Below are 19,022 nucleotides of genomic sequence, written 5' to 3' on the forward strand. Positions count from 1 at the left end.
GCGCCTCGTTCTGTCGTATTTCCAGTTGAAAGAAAGAGCTAATGAAATCTTATAAAAATTACTCCGGATACTTCGCCATGTCCAGAAGCCGTATGTCTCCCTCATCTGGCCGCTGGTATGTAAGTGTAACAGACTGGCGCCGTGCGTAAAATGTGCTCTGGTGTCTCCAGGACGAAGACATCATCAATCCTTCCTCTGGGATGACAGCATATCTAAGTATTATGTGGTATTATTCGGGTCAAATTGGAGATTATCTGCAGGTGTTGGACTTCAATGTTCTTGAACTTCTGTTAAGTGTTGACTTCTGAGTTCGCCTGTAACAGTGTCAAGGTTTTCTATACATATGCAGACACATTGTGCTCCGTTGACCCTTATGCTTTGCAGTAACTGCGTCTTACTCAATGTTCGCAAACAGTTTGTTGATGTAACCGAATAAAAGATGACTATACCTCGACGATCGGGCGTTTCAGTTTGTAAATGGCTCTTAATTAGGAACCTTAATTGGATGCTTGTAGCATCTATCTACACTACGGTTTATGTGACCTTCACTGAAGATTATCCTTCAAGAAAGTGAGGAACAACCACCTCACATCAAATAAATGAACGAATTCCAACAATTCTATCTAAGAAAAATTCTCAGATATAGCCATAAGTTTACCATAACATGGAGGATGCCAACACATCAACAGGTATTTGGTTTTTGTTGTAGTTTACATCCAAACTATAGGTACAGGTGTTTATTCTTTATTCAGTTATTATTCTTGTGTTAAATGTTGAAGCACCCCAATAAAAGTGGCATGATAATTAGTTTTGAAATTAAAGTTATTGGGACATTGTTTATGTTGTGTTTAACTGGTTAACTATTAGGTCTGTAGACTAGAAAATCGTGAGAACACAGCAAAAAAAAAAGCAAATGCTCACATTGAGTATGAGTCTTCAGCCTAAAAAATGATTTTAAATAATACTTAATTTATTTATTATTTATTGTTTTGCTTTTCTATTTTTCTGCTCTAAGAATAATTATTTTATTTAGCTGTAATCTAGATATTTGAGGGACCTTACAATATATATTTTTTCAGTTACATGAAGAGGCAAAATAAACATCTGCATGCTATTTTGATGCTTGTTGCATGCATGGTTTGTTGGACTCTGAATAACTTTTACAGATGTTAAGAATTGTTAGGATAAAAGAGTTAATGTGGATCCCCTGGAATGTTTTATTTTTTTTGTCTTTCTTGAGATTTTTTTTTGTGGATTTCTTTAGTGAATCGCATAAGGAGCAAATAAACACTTCCTCTCAGAGGCCATGAGTGCAACTAATGTTGGTACAAGACATTTGGGTCTTTAAAGTATGTTCAAATTGCAGAAAAGTAGATGTAAAGACTGCTGTTTAATCCATTCACCTGACATTTGGAGCAAAGTGCAACTTTTCCTCTTCCCCTCTGAAACCCAAGCACCTGTCTGGAAAACAATAGCTGCTTGAATCCTTCATCGCAACACTCTTAAAATCCCTCTTAATCCCTGAAATGTAGATCTCGTGTGTGCTGTAGCCCATTACATAGTTTGTATCCTAGATTTCTCTGAAACCTATTCTGCTATGTTTGAGCATATACCTTTACAGCTTAACCTACATAAGTCCATTGATCAGTGTCTTACCAACACAACGCCAGCATGTTAAGCATTGCCTAATCTGTCTCATGCTACCTGGATTTTCATATTGAAGAAATAATCCTGACAAATGGGTGTGTGGGGGGATGGGGGTTAGAGTCACCTCAGGACCTGTTTTAAAAGCTTCTTATCGGAGACCTACACTCCCACCATTTAACTAAAAGGGGAGTGATAGCCTTTCAACTCACAAACCACCAGCTCTAATTAAAGCTGTTTGGAGGAGAGATGAAGTAAAGTCTTGTTAATGTATTTTCAAACTAAAAATCAAGATTCTGCCCAAAACAACACAGTTCACATGGTGTTTTTGTCACCTCCAAGGTATTTTTGTATGTATCATTTACTGACTCTGAATATATTAATCATAGCTGGAAAAGATGAGTCCTAACATTTACGAAGAGGCCAGAAGAGAGAGTAATAGAACGTACAACTCTATGAAAAAATCAATATAAACTCCCACATGACTTTGTAAGAATTTAAAATCTTGCTATTTTCATTGGAAACTGATTAATGTTTTCTGGTTACAGTTTATTACTATATATATAACAACAAGTATAACAAAGACACAAACTAGTAAATATAAGAATATTATTTGCTCCTTATTTTATATATTACTACATGTACTCTGGCTGCCATTTATTCTTCACAAATGGTAAAAAATAACATATAGGAGCATATATTGTAATGTTGTATTTCCATTTCTTAGGCTTTCTTCTTCTCCATTACATTTTACAAGGAAATGTATTACATTTCAGAAAATATGGTACTTTTAACTTCATTTTACTTTACTTTTATTTGACTTTACTCAGTGTGATTTTGTCTACCTTAATAAGGTAACTCTTCATGTATCAAATTAGCTCCACTTAAGGCTAAAACAGGGAAGGACGGTGGTGGAGTGGTTAGCGCTACTGCCTCACAGCTAGAAAGTTGCAGGTTTGAATACCTGGTGGACCGTGGCCTTTCTGTGTGGATTTTGCATGTTTTCTCAGGCATCTTTGGTTTCCTCCCACAGTCTAAAGTCATGGATGTTAGATTAATTGGTGATTGCCCATTGGTGTTAATTGCTGTCTTTCTATGGTGGCCCTAAAATAGACTGCGATGGGCTTCTGCAACCCTACACAGGATAAGCAGTTACATGGATGGATGGAAAAAGTTACAAGTTACACAGTTTAACAGCAATCAGATGTTACTCAAAGATATTTGTCGTAAGCGGGGTTATGACAATTTTTACGCTCATGCACTAGTATGTACATTAATAATAATGATGATACATTTTGTTAATATAGTGCTTTTGAAGGAACTCAAACATGTTTTACAAAAAAAAGGAACAGTTACACAACAAAAAACAAACTTATGCAGAGAAGAACAAAGGTGGGAGAAATTACAGGTTAAAACGGTTTTCAAAAGGTGTGACATGATTGCTGTTTTGGAGGTGATAATTTACATTTAGAGAGATGATTTAAGTCATGATGAGTGTGTTAATTATGGCAGCACAGTGCTGGAATGGTTAGCACTGCTGACTGATAGCTAGAAGACCCCTAGTTTCAGTCCCCGGCCTGCTGTTGCCTTTCTATGAGGAGTTTGCATGTTCTCCTGTGTTTGTGTGGGTTTCTTCCCATTGTCCAAGTGGTGACACTGGTGACTCCAAATTGGATCGATAGTTCTGTCTGTAGAAAGACTGGCTAACTGCACAGGGTGTACCCCATCTCTTGCCCAATGACTGGTGGGATACGGTCCAGTGCCCCACCCCCACCCCCTCCCCATCCCCATCCCCATGGATTCTTTGCTGAAAATAATAATACTTTGCACATTCTTATGTCTGGATTTTTTCATTATGTTTGTCTTGTTTCCTTTTGCATTTTATGGGGGATGGGGGTTCAAGAGATCACAGGTATTTCCCATCATTCACATATCACTCATTGTGCAGTTCAACAGGTGTGTAATTTCCTTCATGTACATTTCCTGACAGCAGCCAAGAATTGCAAAGTTTATTCTGTAAACCAGACTTTTTCTGGACAAGAGCTGCTAAAGGCCTGTGCTCTTGGGCCCACACTTACCTTGATTTGTCAACAGTTGTTTTCTTGAAAATTCCTTCAAATGCATTAAGGCTGGTTTTTCTATACTGTTTACTACAATGAGACATTACATGTTTTGTAGGCTTCACAACTTAGATGAAGTGTTATTGCTCCCTTAAAGGGTTTGGTGGTAATTTGTGTTGGTGCTTTATTTAGCTTTTCAAATTTTAATGCACAACAGGAAATTCACTAGAAGTAACAATAATTCTTAGAAGATGATATTAGCTCAGTCAGTATCTGGTGATAGCTGTTCAAAGACTGAAACACCAGGTATCAGAATCAAAAACATATTAAACACTATTACTATGCAGTGTAGTAAGCAATTTGAGAAAACTAACTGTTTCTTAGTCACATTAAAACAGAATATTTTCTTTCATCATAAGAAGTGGAAAGAAGACTTGTAACCAAAATCATTTATTTTCCTTTTTAAGGTTTTGTTAATTTATTATTTTTTTATTTTTTTTTACATAAAGCTTGTTACAAAGGAATACATACATTCATTTTGCAGGTCAAGAGAAGGTGAAATTAGAGCTAGAGGGCACCTGATTCTGCTTACGGATCAATAGTTGAAAAAAACAAACAAAACAAAAACTCAAAACAAAACAAGGCAACTCATCCTATGTGGCAAAGCCTAACGTCTTCCCTAAAGTGGCAACAGCTTGGATCAATAGAAGAAAACATGACAGACAACTATTGGTTTAAACAAGCCTCACAGAAAGAAGGACTAATGTTAAGTGTCACTTATACAGTAAAAGCAGATAAGAAAAAAAGACTTATCAATGTTTGGAGTATGTTTAAATGCAGTATTACACTGATTTGTTCTTCTCACACATCAACCGTATTCAATGACAGAACCCTGCATGGTTAGAAGAGAGAGAAAAGAGAGGGTAAGATGGTTTGCACTATGTCCAGTTCATTGTCGAAGAAAGGACACAATGGCTAAGAGAAAAAGAAGTTGTTACTGTGAAATGTGAATATTTGCTTATTAACGGTCATTTCTGCTGCAACCTGGCAGCTTTAAACTTTGACACCCGTTTTGGGGCCTGCTCGGGTGGGGTGACATCGGGCGCCACTTCCTCCTGTTTTCTCTCTGGTATGGTTGGCAAAGCCGGTGGAGAAATGGTCAAATGAGGGACAGTTGTAGGCATTGGGTCCTTCTCAATTACTGTCCCTGAAAATGCCTGTAAAAATAGAGACATTAGAGCGTTCCTATGCTGTTTCCTTGTGTCATACAACGAACTTAAGGAGGTTTCTGTGGGAGCTTTATTATAATGTTGAGATCTTGGACTTAAAGGTGTCATTTCTATAAATGGCTTCAAAATGTAGTTATACAAATATATACAGTAAAAAGTATTGTATATACTGCAGAGTCCTTCACAAAGTTATTGCCCTTAAAGACTAGAATAAAGAAACGTGTATTTTACCTCAAATCGGCTGGTGGGATACAGTGGCACTGCTGTGGGACTGTCTTCCTCCGTAATGCCATCACTGGTGTCACTGTGCGTCGCTTCATCGTGGCTGAAGCTGCGGCCAACCATCCGGCGCTCCTCAAAGTCAGCCGCGCTGCTTTCGCTCGTGTCGCTGCACACGCTGTTCTCTCGGCTCCTTGACTTCAGGATGGACTTTCTGGGGATGGGCTCCCCGTTCCTCACATCCACAAACAACCTAACAAAAATAACAAATCAGCCAATGTCACAAAGTAGCTCAACAGTAATAAAGTTTGATTTATGGCCCAGCCCTTGATGTTTGATTTTTTTTTTTTTACCTGTAAATGTCTGCTGGTGTTGTGATTTTGTGAAGTTCATGATGTGAGTGTCCATTAGTGTGGCCGTTTTTCTTTTTCCTCTTTGAATGTTCCTTCTGCTCTTTCCTTTCACTGAACTTCAGTGTGGTGTTTTTTCCTGTGTTTATCCTCACCTGAAGTAAAGACAAGGGGCAGGAGAGGGTAATGACAAAACAGAATTAAACTTTAAAATTAAAAGAATAGGACAAAATATACGTTTTAAATCGCTCTGACCTTCTTGGGTTCAACTGTATGAGTGAAAAAGATGGTGGGCAAAGAGTTGCCCTCCTCTTCCTCATCGTCTTCCTCCTCTTTCCTATCTTCATTGGATGACTCTTTGCTGTGAGGCATGGAAGTCCAGTTTGGCTTCACACTCAATCCGTTTAGAGCAGGTAGAGCTTCTGTGTCCTTCTCTTCTTCTGAGGACGAAGATGATGTGTCCTCACCATTCATGTCTGCATTATCAGATAATCTAAAGACAAATAATCAATTGCAGAGTTTTATTTTCTTGCCAAAATGAGGAATAAACGTATGAACCTAGAAGTATTCACTCAAAGTGTAGATGCACCTGTCCTGCTCATCTTGTAGCTCCTCAAGTTTCTCAAGTTCATCCAATCTAGCCCACAGCTCCTCCTCAGTCATGATGCCTTCTCTGCTCTCTCCTTCATTCTGCTCGTCTTCTTTTTGTGTATCAAACACCACGTCCAACTTGGGCTTAGAATTTGGTTTGTGGGCTATTCTATGTTTTCCTGTTAAAAACAGACCAAATGGAAAGGAGGATAACTGGTAATCCAAAACTGGTGTAGAATTGCGTTTAAAGTGTTCAGAAGACCGCAAGTAAAATGACCAAAGGCTGACCAACAATACCTTTGGTGACAGCAGTGCCAGTGTTTTCGACTTCTTCTCTGATGTCAACATAGTCCTCTTTACTCTAAAGAACAAGCAAAGTCAATACATGTGTCCCCAAGTATGCTTCATTCAACATCTTATCTGTGAGATGAGCTGTAATAATGCAACATACGGCTGAGATGGTTTCCAAATCCTTTGCAAACCCAACTCTGGCTTCATAGTTTTTCATTGTCTTGGATTGAGCTTCAAGTTCACTCTCTACATCTGCAGAAAAAAAAAAAAAGTTGCATAACCCTCGAAAGGCAGCGAGACAATTGGAGGCATACTGACAAAACCTACAGTTTAAAAAAAGGTCGACCAGCTAGGAGATGTTTCTGAAAAACATTTAACATGACAATGACACCCAGCTGTGAAAGAGTTAAAATTCTAAACAAGTTGGGGGGAAATTTGTGAAAAATGATGACACAAACAGTTCATAATATCTTCTGCCCTGAATACTACTCCGGATCATTAAATCTTCACAACAATTAAGCCCTTTTACTAATAGCAGCAGAAGGCCCTTGTTTCCATGGCGATTGGGAGCCCCTCCAGTCAGTGCATCAACTGGAAGTGAAGAAAGGTCAAACACAGAAGGCCTGACAACTCAGCCGCTGTCTGACACATTTCAGGCAGCTATGTTTGTATTACAGCACTTAGCTCTGTAATAGCGGGGTGGGCAGGGTCAGGCGATAGGAGGGGAAGGGGAAAGCGTGTGTGTGAGTTAGTGGGGAGGGTCGGGGGGACAGACGGCAGCGGATGGGCTGTAGCAGCACATTTCTGCTTCACTAAACATTCTAATAATGTTCACATCAGAGATTGTTACTTGGGCCCATTTGACTTGATATGAGATTTTCAGGCCTAGTATGAGCAGCAGGGAAAACAAGCAGGAAATACAGCAACACTTCTTTCTTCTTGCCCTTGAACAAACAACAACACTGCACTGCGATTTCTACGACAATATTTACAACAGATGCGGTGACAGTCGTGAGCTGTTGTGTGCAAATGCAAAAGCAGCACAGCCAACGAGTTCTGATACATGCCCTGCAGCTCGCAACCATTTAACCTTTAGTGGAATAAAGAAGGCATATGTAAAAAAAAAAATCATTGTCACAATGACAGTATTTTTATAGCACTGTTATAAAGTTTCTTCTAAAATCCTGTGGTGGTATGTCACTCCAGTGTTTAGACAAGCTATCTAGACTTGATGCACCACCACCCTCTGCTGGCTGAAGAACAGAAGTGTGGAGTGATGACATTAAAATTAAACAAAGCCATCTGTTTTAAGAGAGGAAAGGAAACAAGTCCTTTAAGAAACAGACTCACATTTCATCCTGTGATGGACAATTTTTTGTGCCTGCTTGGCAGAGCACTTAGCAAACCAGTTGTCACCGAGCAACACCGTGATCTCATTTGTGTGCACCAGCTTCCCAGGCATAAAGGCCAGAGGGCCAAATGGCACCTGTTTATAGGACAGTGGGTAAGAGCAGAAAAAAGAAAGCAGGTGACAATGCAATTAGGACATGAAAGAAGGTAAAGTCAGTAAAAAAAAACGAAATGAAATAAAATTCACACAAACACATCCTACAATTAAGCCACGATGCAAAAGCAGTGCGCGCGAGCGTGCATATGTGTGCACTGGTGTGTGTTTCTTAGTACTTACCATGATGTCATAAGAAAGTTGATCTGGAAGAGTTTTGAGGCGGTCGTTCAGGGCTTCATAGTCACCTGACACCTTCTTCCTGCAAAATCATATATTTACAGAAACGTTAGCCACTGCAGTTTATTTTTGTTTGACTTATTGTGGGAAAAGTCAAAATAGAAGTGGCTGTAGCTCAGATGGAAAGGCAGGTAGTCCTGACCGCAGGGTCAGTGCTTAGACTCCCGGCCACTTCTGGCGTGTCAAATTGTCCTTAGGTAAGCCACTGAACCCTAAGGTGAACACCTTGCATGGCATGCAGTGTGTGTGCGTGTGTGTGTGTGTGTGCATGCATGTACACATGAGTGTAGAGTAATTTCAAATTGAATTGCTGGAAGGATTCACATTAAAATGCACAAATGTATTAAAAAATGCTTTTTATATCATGTTAAATTCATTTAGAACAGTGTAACTGTTAAAAAATTATATTTCTTTCAGAAAAAGCAAAATATATTTTAGATTAACATTTTATAGAACCCTGCTGAAATTCAAATTTGGAACAAAGGTTTAAGGAGATAATCAAGAATAAAATAGAGAGAATGTTGAAATATAAGAAGAGATTATACAATAAGTCTTAATTTAAACTTCAAATAAATAAATAAAGTCAAATAACATAATGTACATAATTACCTGTTTAGGAGAGTTAATAAGTTAAACAAACTGATTAATGCTATTTGGTGCTGTAGCAAGATTCAAAGGATTTGGTTTCTTTAATAGTTATAATCAGATATGTAATAATCATCCTAGGGGTGAAATTTTATTTGAGTAAATCAATTTAATTATTTCAAGTTATGCAACAGGATACAGTGACGTATTCGAGGAATTGAAATATTCTTTTTCTGCCCGTGACGATCAAGAATCTTAGAAAGACAAATGTACTTATAAGAAATACATACTCTTCTACAATACCACTCTAGGAAAAGGAAAATAATTATTTTTCTTTTAAATTAAAATGTTAGCATGTTGGTTTAAAAAGAAAATTTTAAATCCTCATTTTGCAACCCTCTAGGAATACTGTACCTACAGAAATAGGGCACTGCACAACAGGCAGCATATTAAAAACATAGCTGAAAATTAGTTTAAAACAGTAAATGCTCTGATGTTTTGAAATCATTTCTTGTTTGAAGTGTTCTTACTTGTCTAATACTATTTATTTAGGTTAGGTCAGCACAATGGAGGAAAATGGGTACTGGCTAAATTTAGCACATTAATACTGATGTTGTCAACATCAATGTTGGCTAATGTGCACTGTCCATTATAAATAAATAAATAAATAATAAACAAACAATATTTATAGAGTGCATGTAATTGACATTTCAATTGTTAATAATAATAAAAGACGGGTCTACTCAATAGGATTGTATTACATTTGAAATGTTATGTGGCTTGATAAACTCTATTAGAGGAACCTATTTAGCTTATTATGTGGAATAGATATAATAAATAATAATAAAAAATTATAAAATGGAATAAATATAATAAAAATAAGTTTTAAGTATGAGAAGTGTATGTAATGTTAACCATATAAATTGGAGAATAATTTTCGCCCCAGTCACAGGTAGAGAAATGTTAGAGCAATGTGTGTGCACTTATTTCCTCGTCAGGGGAGAGTGGGTATAATGAAGATGTTACTGTTTTTCATTTTTATTAATTCATAGCTGAACAATGTAAAACCTTAAAAGGAACTGTGTCAAGAGAAAAAGCAGGCTCCTTTATTGTCTCCAAAAAACAAATTACACTAAGCATTATCTCTTTCAAAACAATAAAAATACTACCCTTGTGGAAGTCTCTGCAGCATTTTTTAAATCTAACACAACTAGCAGAGCTTTATTAGCTTTGTCCAACACATTATCTCTTGGCATAACTTCAGATACCTTTTTGAATATTAATGCTTTGTATTAAACTAGATGTCTTTGGGGGAAGCATGGTGGTGGAGTGGTAAGCACCACCACCACCTCACTGCTTGAAGGTCCCCGGTTTGAATCTTGGATGGATTCGGACGATCAGATGTCTTTGTGTTTTGGTGACCTTTACTGAAATAGAGAAAGATCTTTGAGCCTTTTTATTCAATTAACTGTTCTACATTTCCCCTCATTTGCACCTTTGAGGATGTGTCAAACTAATTTGTACGAGACTTTTAGAGCTCTTTTTTATAAACAGCATCAAACTCATTTATCCATTATCTTAAAACAGTTCATCCTGTTCAGGGTGGCACGGGGCTGGAGCCTATCCCAGCTGTCATTGGGTGAGAAGTATGATAGATCCTGGAAAGGCTACCAGTCTTATGTCAGGGCCAACACAGAAATACAACCATTCACAACTACAGGCAATTTATGTTCACCAAATAATCTAGCATGCATGTCTTTGGACTGTGGGAAGAAACCGGGGTACTCGGTGCATGCACCCATGCATGCACAGGGAAAACATGCAAACTTCACACAGCTGTTAGTTAGATTTGAACTTGGGACCTTCTAGCTGGAGTGCAATTACTTTGTATTTAAGAGTAACACTTAGAGCAAGTAGTTACTTTTACTTGTAGTGTTGTCTTACTTTCTCTACGTAGTGGAGTATTTTTAAGGTAAATACTTGCACTTTTACTTGAGTACTGAAGTTGTGTACTTTCACCAGATCTGGTGATTCCTAACTTTACATCATGCCATATAGTCTTTATTCACAAAATACTTTTTGTATACACACCTTGCTGTACAAGTACTGAGGTCTTTTCAGAATTAAGCATTGCTGTAGTGAAGAACCACTACTATAAGGCATCTAACAGCCGACAATACCTGACTAAAACTCTTCTCAGGACTGCGCAGGTCTGTACAAACTGTACTGTTAAGGCTTTTTTATTTACAGATAAAAACATGGCATGTGCCAATAAGGCAAGAACAGATGAAAATAATACAATTACTGTTTAAAATTAGACCTTTTCTTTTCGCAACATGCAACCCAACTCATTATGCAGGTGCTGGTCATATCTCATCTAGATTACTGCAATGCCCTGCTGACAGGGCTACAAATGCCTTCAATCAAACGGCTCCTTTTTAATTAGGCAAAAAAGACATGTCACACAACTCTTCAGATCTCTGCACTGGCTTCCTGAAGCTGTCTGCATGAGGTTCAAAGCTGTGACTCTTACCTACAGAGTGGTCAACTCAACAGCACCTGCCTACGCAAAGTCCCTCAGTGATGTCTACAATCCTTCCTGCCCACTGCGCTCTGCCAATGAATGCTGTTTTGTGGTCCCATCACCCCCAAAAAAGCAAAACACTTCAGCTCATTGGTCCCACGATGAGCTACTGGAATGAGCTGTCTAAGCTCAGCAGGCTCACTCCCAATATTCCAAAAACTGTTGAAAACTGATCTCTTTTGCATTTCATAGACACTTAAATTATAATTTTTAATATAATAAAAATCCTATCTATTCTTTCCTCTACTTGCATCTCATACCACAGAAACACTTATAGTACATTGCTTTCTCCTTGAATTAGATTTTTGCTTGCCCTGTACCTCACTTGTAAGTGGCTTTGGATTAAAGTATCTGCCAAATGACAACATGTACATTTAAAATTACTGTCCATTTATCTGCTTCAGTTTCAGGGTCCAGATATTGTGTATGCACTCCGATTGTCATGACTTCCTGTAACAGTGTAAGTACACAGCACTGCCTCACCTGATTTGTTACCTAAAAATTCCCAAATGACCAAGGGAACTCTTTTTTTCCTGAATTACCTCTACCCTAAACTCTTTCAAAGTGTAAGCCTTGCCTTCCACCTTACTTGTTTTCTTAGTAGCCTTGTGTGAAATGTCAACATTAATGCCTAAGCATTTGGTCACAAAGTTATACGGTGGATTTCAAAACAACAAATTTGTATCATGGTGAAGAATAACTCTGACTACCTGAAGGGCTGTGCATGTGAGGTTGATGGTGGTGGGGCATAAAAGGCAGGGCAGATATCAGATCAGGTACAGGGAGAGCTGGGCAGAGCAGAGAGGATTGATTCAGAGTTTCATGTTAATGCTAGCTTTCGCTGCACACTGTAACTTTAAAAAGGTACAGACAGGATCAAGCTCTCGCCTAAAGTAAATTAGCATTTCTTGAATAAAGGGTGCTTGTGATGGCATTTCTCTCTATTTTCAGAATTTTGCAAACCAACGAATGAAGTTAATTGAGAAAATATTTAGCAGATTATAATCCATATCCATTATTATCCATAATAAAAATAATGATTAACTGCAGTTTGATACAAGACTATTTAAAGTTAGTTTCACCTTAACAATCAAAGTAAAATTGTGCTTACATACTTTTGCTTATCATTTTTAACGTATCTATGACTGGGTATAAAAGTGTTCTGTCATTCTTTAACAGGCTGGTGTTGCTTTTGTGGTTGTTACTATTTAATATAACAACAGTATACTGTAACTCCAGGAAACCGTAATATTTTCTGAGACAGTTATAATATCTTGAAACTCCCATACCATTGCAACCTTAGTGTTCAGGGACCATGAGATTGCTTGATTGCTGAAAATGCTCCATTTTTCCACTAAGGCTGTGTATGGCATTCATAAATAAGCAGGCTAAGTACGGCACACTTGAAACAAATGCCTCTGATTGGTCAGGGTGTGTCTCCATTTGTTGAGTTTGTCCAGAGCTGGCACTCCAAATGCAAAGCATTATTGCAGCACAGTCATGCTTGATTAATTGTGAAAGCCAAATTTGCTGTTATTATTAAAAAAATATATAAATGAATGGACACACAAACTCTACTGACAAGAAGGAGAACAGATTGTGACTGAAGCTTCTGGGAGAAATAATCAGTTTTTTCAGATTGGCTGCCTTCGTGCATATGGGTCATACAAATGCAAGCAGGTGCATTGCTGGCCCTGCAAATGCTTAGCTGTGATTTACCGTAATATATTCATTTTTATATGCTGAAGTATAAAACTGAAGAATTCGGTCATCTTTCAGTCGATCACCAAGTTCATTCTAAGAATAATGCAAGTTGCACATTAATGCCAGTGCTGCTAAAATAGTACGTATGACTTTCGTGATGCTTACCAGTGCTGAATCCGACTTTCACAGTCTTTCACCACCTGTTTTAGGACAAATAATTTCAAAGTGAACCTCATTGAAAATCAAATGCAATTTACACAGTCATGTGGTTTCCCAGCCTAAAGGGGTTACAGAGGATACATACATATACAGCGGATTCCTGAGTCAGAAACATGTTCGATTATGTTACTGGTTTCACATGATGGATTCTGCAAAGACTATGCATACACATTTTGTCTGAAATTGAGGATCATTACACAAAGGGGAAACAGATGAAAAAATAAGAGACGCTGGAAAGGGAAACACAGCTGTCAAAACTTCATCAAAATGAACAAGACTTGCTGTATGCACAAACACTCCTTTAGTTTGATATATAGATAGATATATATATAGATAGATAGATATAGTGTCACATACAGTTAATATAAACCAATATTTTCCAGAGTTTAGTGCAGTCTGTAGTATAAAATATCTGGCTTTGGAGAGTAACCAGATGTAAAATAAAGTCCACTCTGATCAAAGTAATCCAAAAGTTAACCTTCTCACACTGTACTCTTCCTAACCAGTATGCTATAGGACTTCCGGGTTGAATATTTATGTTGATATGGTGCATTTTGACATTGAGGACTGTGCAATGTGAAAAGGATAAATAAAAAATGAAATAACGGTACAATAGCTAGAGTTAACTCACCCTCAGCCGGCTAGCGGGTTGACAATTAATACATACTTTAAAAAGGTCACTTTCTCAAAGACTGCAGGTCAAAAAAATAAATAAAAATGCGACAAGCCAACAGAGAAAGCTAGTAGGAGCAGAGAAGCACAAAGAAACGAAAGCATACACTTTCCGCCATGCAACATTTAAAAAAGAACTTCAACGTGTGTGTGGCTGCAAAGGAGGAAGCTTCTATAAAATCAAAGAGTTCAAACAACATATGTACACATGTGACATGCAGTATAGTTGGTACAAAATTGTCAAATTATTTGACAAGCCCTGGTCCATCACGTGGCCAGCAGTGGCTGACTGTGTTGGCTAACGTTAGACGTTAGTTACTAGCCCGCACAACATTTGGTGTCAACAGGGAAAATTACCTTCTCGTGTTCCTCTCGGAGCCTAACAGCTCCGCCGAGACGCTCTACATTAATTTTACCTCTTCCAGACATTGCAAACCCACGTGTACAACAGGAATCTCAGGCGTTGTGTGAGCCCGAAAACAAAGCTCAGGGGTTGTTGTGAGTCCTAAAGAAGTGTTTATGAATGCAGCAGCGATTCCTGAGAGCCGTTCTGCTTGTGTTCATCAAAGGGGCGGTGATAGTTATCCACACTTTCGCAAGTGATCTCATTTCACACTCTCATTTCAGGATTTCTGCATGATTTCCAAAAATATCCACGGGTTTAATATCCAAAAGATTAGCAAATATTCCTCGTCACTCTCGCTGCGCCATGAACCTCGGTAAAACCTCAACACATCAGGAGAAAACAACGCGACTTCCGGTCGAAATATGAAAAATAAAAGACCCACATAGCTGCATGGTAGTATCGCAGTATAATATGAACACTAACGTAAAATACGATAATCAAACTACGTTCAACATAAAAAAAGTATTGGTAATTTGTAAAGTAACACAACTCTTCTACAGAATTGCTCATTGCTTTTTTTATTGCTTTATTATTCACATATCAGTGTTGCATTACAATCGTACTATTGGTGTCCACATTTATTTTAGTGGTCAAAAACTAGGTCAGTTCACTATTAGGTAGTTTAATCTATAAGAATGGATGTTGTTTTAAAATTTGCTTATATTATTGTGTGTCCGTTGTTAATATGCCATGTAACCAGTCGCCAAATAAAGTAAACTCTGATGTGTATTGCAGTAGAAGTATAAAGTAACATGAGTAATTTTACTTAATGAAAGCGTGTTCCTTCTATTCCGTTTTACACTTCTATTTTGTAGACATCATGGTTCATTTTTCCGTTGTATAATCATACGATGCGAACTTGACTCAGATATGTCTCCCGGTGTATTCTGGGTAAATGTGGACGCACAAATGTAAACAGCACTGTAAGGAGGTAAATGCTGCTCTGTCGATCAGCAGATAGTATTTTCACAGATTTATCTTATCTAAAGTAGCTGTGGAAGTAAACCTATTAACTTGTTTAGTTTCTTTTGATAATCTATTTCCAGATAATATTTAAAACACACAAGCACACATAGTTATAGTTTCAGTGGTTTCAGAAAATTAAAATAATCTTTCTAATCCCCGTCTTTAAAGATGCCAAATGTTTGCGTGTGTGTTTGTTTTCTGGCAGTTTTTGCTAAGCAAAAGGTCCTCATTTCGCTATTAATTGACCAAAATACACGACTTTTGTCACCACTTATACATTAATTAGTACGAGCATTTGAAATATTAGACAAGTAACTTTAAATGATAAAGTTAAGGTGTTATTACTCACAATATAAAAACCCAAATCCCTTTACCCCCTCAATGAATATATATTTTAAAATATTAATTCATTCATTTATTCATTGAAGAAGATGTAAATCACTTTTTTTTTAGCAAAATTAGATGATTGCGAGACTTATTTAATATTTAACCAAAATAATACTTACCTAATCTGATAGTTATATACTGTTAACAAAATCATAAGACTAGACATGCAAATTTAGAAAATGTTGAATCTAGAAAATTCCTTATTGGACGAATGTACATTGAACGCAGCAGGCAGCACGTATGTTCCCATAAAGCACTGCGGCCATAGTCATGCTGGTACAGAAATCGGTAGGAGCGGGGAAGCTAATTAATATACCAATATAATAAGTACATTAATTGCTATCGATGAGGAGTTCTTAATAAAACAAGGTATATTAACGAGGTTTTCTTTGTCTATTACAGAGTGTGTCTCGCGTTTGGAGGCGTAATAATTTTTAGAAATGACATGCCGTTATTTGGGTTAGTTAACCCGTTTTAACTGATGACCGTCAGCTGTATCCCAGCTCCTTAAAACAGTAGCTGACATATACAACGTAAAAACTTTATCAAAATGTAAGATAAATAGCTATGCTTGGGCAATTAAATTAAAAATAAACATAGCTGCATAAACGAAGACACCTGTTTTCAGCAGCCGTAAGTTCTGCCGGCACGGATATATTGGACACCTGGTCACCAGTTAAAATGGTTAGTAATAAATCCGAAACACCAGTAGACATTTCTTATGAAACCAAGTCTAAAGTAAATAAAATATATGCAGGGAAATAAACATGCAGCACCACGTTTATTTCCCCTGTAAATTGCATTATCGTGATTTTGTAGATTGTATTTGTTACATTTTCTTTCATGTCTGCTGAAATTAAAAATCTGCTCCACAGTATGTCTCATAGAATCGGTGATGTTATGAAGCTGTGTTGTGAGTTATCTGCAAATCAGCAAATCCAGACTACAGTGAAGGGCTCAGGGAAGGGGGCAGCAGCAGCTGGGGGATTGGCCTTTGCTGGAGGGTTGGTTGGGGGGCCTCTTGGCATTGCAGTTGGTAAGTGGAAAAATGTTACCTCTCCTCTGCCTTAAATATATTTAAAACCCTCTTTAACTAAACTGGATTGACAAAATAATTTCATAAGGCTGAAATCCCAATCGCCTGTAGGTGGCGCTGTTGGAGGCCTTTTGGGATGCTGGCTGACGAGTGGACAGTTCAAGCCACTGCCTCAGGTCATTATGGAACTCAGTCTTCAGCAGCAGCAGAAGCTTTATGATGATCTAATGGACATCCTGGGTGACATTCAGTGGACAGATGTAGTCCAGCTCACTGCTCTGGTGATGGGAAACTCTACTCTGAAGCAGCAGCTCACTGCTGCTCTTCTTGGGTATGTCACCAAGGAGTTGCAGGCAGAGGTGCACTATTTGGATTAGAAGCTGTGAAATTACTGGAAAATCTGACTCAGATGCCTCAGTACGTGGCGAGATGGAGCCTGTTTTTAAAAGTCAATCATGAAACCACATTGCCAAAATGCACAGGTAGTCAAAGTCACGTTAATAGCGACACTAATAGGAGTTTGGTATATTTATTGTGAATTTGAACAGCTTTACATTTTTATTTTATTATGGAAAGTGCACTTTGGAATAAGTTAAAGGAATTATTTCTTTATCAGGCCTTTAATTGTTCTAATAATCATGTCTGGATTTAAAAGTTAACCCTTCATTTGCACATCACAGTGGCATGACTGCAGTTATAGGTCTGCTTTCAAAGATTGTGTACTGAGTGAGTGCCAACTGTATAATGAGAAATATTTGATTTAATGTGAATTAAATAAATACAAATTTGGGTGTAGAAATATGTAGTCTTATGTTTTGCCATCTCTGGTTCAACTTTGTATTGCTTTAAATAACATGAATAAAATTGTGTGGATGTCACCCTTTTACATAGCACATTGTTCCTTAGGCATAAATGAATCTGTGATCTAACTTTACAACATATTAAACATACTACAATAATACTTAGTTTGGAGAGATACCTAAATGTAATTCTCATACCAGTAAAAAAAGGAAAAACAAATTTCCTCTCCTCTCTTGCACTTGCATCTCATGAAACGGAAACACTTCTTCTGACAGCACTTTGCCTTGATGTTTTTTTCTTGACTTACATTTTTTCTGCCTTGCACCTTACTTTTTAGTCACTTTGGATAAATGCCTCTGCTAAATGATCAAATGTAAAATGTATTCTATTAAAATGAAAATGAGGTCTAGAGAACAAATGACGTACACATTCTTAAGTAATAAGTAACAAGTAATAACATGGGCATGATCAAGTTGTTCCAGTGGAAATCAGTCTGAATTCTGTGGATCTCAGTGATGTCTTTTTTTATGTTATGCCAGGTACCTAGGCCTTCTGTTGTCCACCTGTATCACACAAGGTTTGTGTCAGAATATCACATTTAACCATGAAACAGCCACCTAATAGCCCTTAAAAACCTTGTTTTTAATGGTCTGCCCCAGATCAGATCTCTCTGTCACCGAGTGGACAGGGTCATGTCCAGGGAAACTCGGATGTGTGGCCAGTAGGAACCTGTAGTTGAACATCTGACCCTTTGGTTTACAGATGAGTGCTTGACCAAATGAGACACAGCTGCCCCGCCAAATTGTCTGGTCTAGTTTCAGGGATCAAATTTCTTTGTTTAGAGATTGTGTTTTTTAGTTTCAGTTTTTCAAAGAAATGTAGTTTATTCACCGCCTTTGCTTAATACTTTGCCAAAGCACTTTTAGCACAAATTACAGCCTCAAGTCTTTTTAAGTATGATGCTGCAAGCTTGGCAGACCAATTTTTGGGAAGTTTCTCTCATTCTTCTTTGCAGTACCTCTCAAGTTCTATCAGTCTGGATGGGGAGCGTCGGTGCACATTTTCAGATCTCTCCAGAGATGTTAATTGGGTTCATCTCAAGGAAAATGAGTGGAAACAGGATGCACCAGAGCCTAATTTTGAGTGGTAAGGCAAAGGCTGTGAATACTTGTATGTCTTTTTTCTACATTTATTTAGTTAATTTGCAAAGATTTCAAATAAACTTTTCACATTGTCATTATGGAGTTTTTGTAGAATTTTGAGGAAAATAATGAATTTGGAAAAAGCGTGATTATTTTCTGGATGCACTGTAAATTTTCCACCGTGTCGCAAAAATCATTTTTATTCCACTGTAGGATGGCTGACATATCATACAAAACTAAGAATTGAATATAAACACCAAGGGGCCAAAATAAGTATTAGAGTATAATGAGTACATACCACACATCCATTGGAGGGAAATGGTTTCAGAACTAGTGGACATTTAAACTTTTTCCCAATTAATCGAAATATCAATGAAATACTCTGCATTTAT

The 19,022-nt window shown here is 37.5% G+C and overlaps 2 protein-coding genes across 4 annotated transcripts; one reads left to right on the top strand and one right to left on the bottom strand.

Moving 5' to 3' along the window:
- Positions 1-4,138: 4,138 nt before the first annotated feature.
- Positions 4,139-14,641, bottom strand: uri1 (URI1 prefoldin like chaperone). 2 transcript variants are annotated; one of them, XM_067501347.1, is made up of 11 exons: positions 14,250-14,641; positions 13,167-13,201; positions 8,072-8,150; positions 7,735-7,870; positions 6,545-6,636; positions 6,391-6,454; positions 6,092-6,272; positions 5,758-5,995; positions 5,506-5,657; positions 5,165-5,405; positions 4,139-4,596 (listed from the first exon to the last, which is right to left on the bottom strand). In XM_067501347.1, exons 1-11 carry the CDS (start codon positions 14,319-14,321, stop codon positions 4,573-4,575), a joined length of 1,314 nt encoding a protein of 437 aa, XP_067357448.1. In that variant the 5' UTR covers positions 14,322-14,641; the 3' UTR covers positions 4,139-4,572. The 2 variants fall into 2 exon arrangements, with proteins under 2 accessions (XP_067357448.1, XP_067357447.1); XM_067501346.1 differs by having other exon boundaries at positions 4,139-4,921; positions 14,250-14,640.
- A 1,249-nt stretch (positions 14,642-15,890) lies between these two features.
- On the top strand, positions 15,891-17,565 carry zgc:112052 (protein C19orf12 homolog). Of its 2 annotated transcripts, none has more exons than XM_067501348.1 (3): positions 15,891-16,020; positions 16,527-16,687; positions 16,799-17,565. In XM_067501348.1, the coding sequence occupies exons 2-3, from the start codon at positions 16,528-16,530 to the stop codon at positions 17,062-17,064; spliced, it is 426 nt and encodes a 141-aa protein (XP_067357449.1). In that variant the 5' UTR covers positions 15,891-16,020; position 16,527; the 3' UTR covers positions 17,065-17,565. The 2 variants fall into 2 exon arrangements, with proteins under 2 accessions (XP_067357449.1, XP_067357450.1); XM_067501349.1 differs by lacking the exon at positions 15,891-16,020 and adding an exon at positions 16,028-16,335.
- Positions 17,566-19,022: the final 1,457 nt, after the last annotated feature.

This window comes from Channa argus, chromosome 4 (assembly GCF_033026475.1).
Source record: "Channa argus isolate prfri chromosome 4, Channa argus male v1.0, whole genome shotgun sequence".
NCBI classification, from domain to species: Eukaryota; Metazoa; Chordata; class Actinopteri; order Anabantiformes; family Channidae; genus Channa; species Channa argus.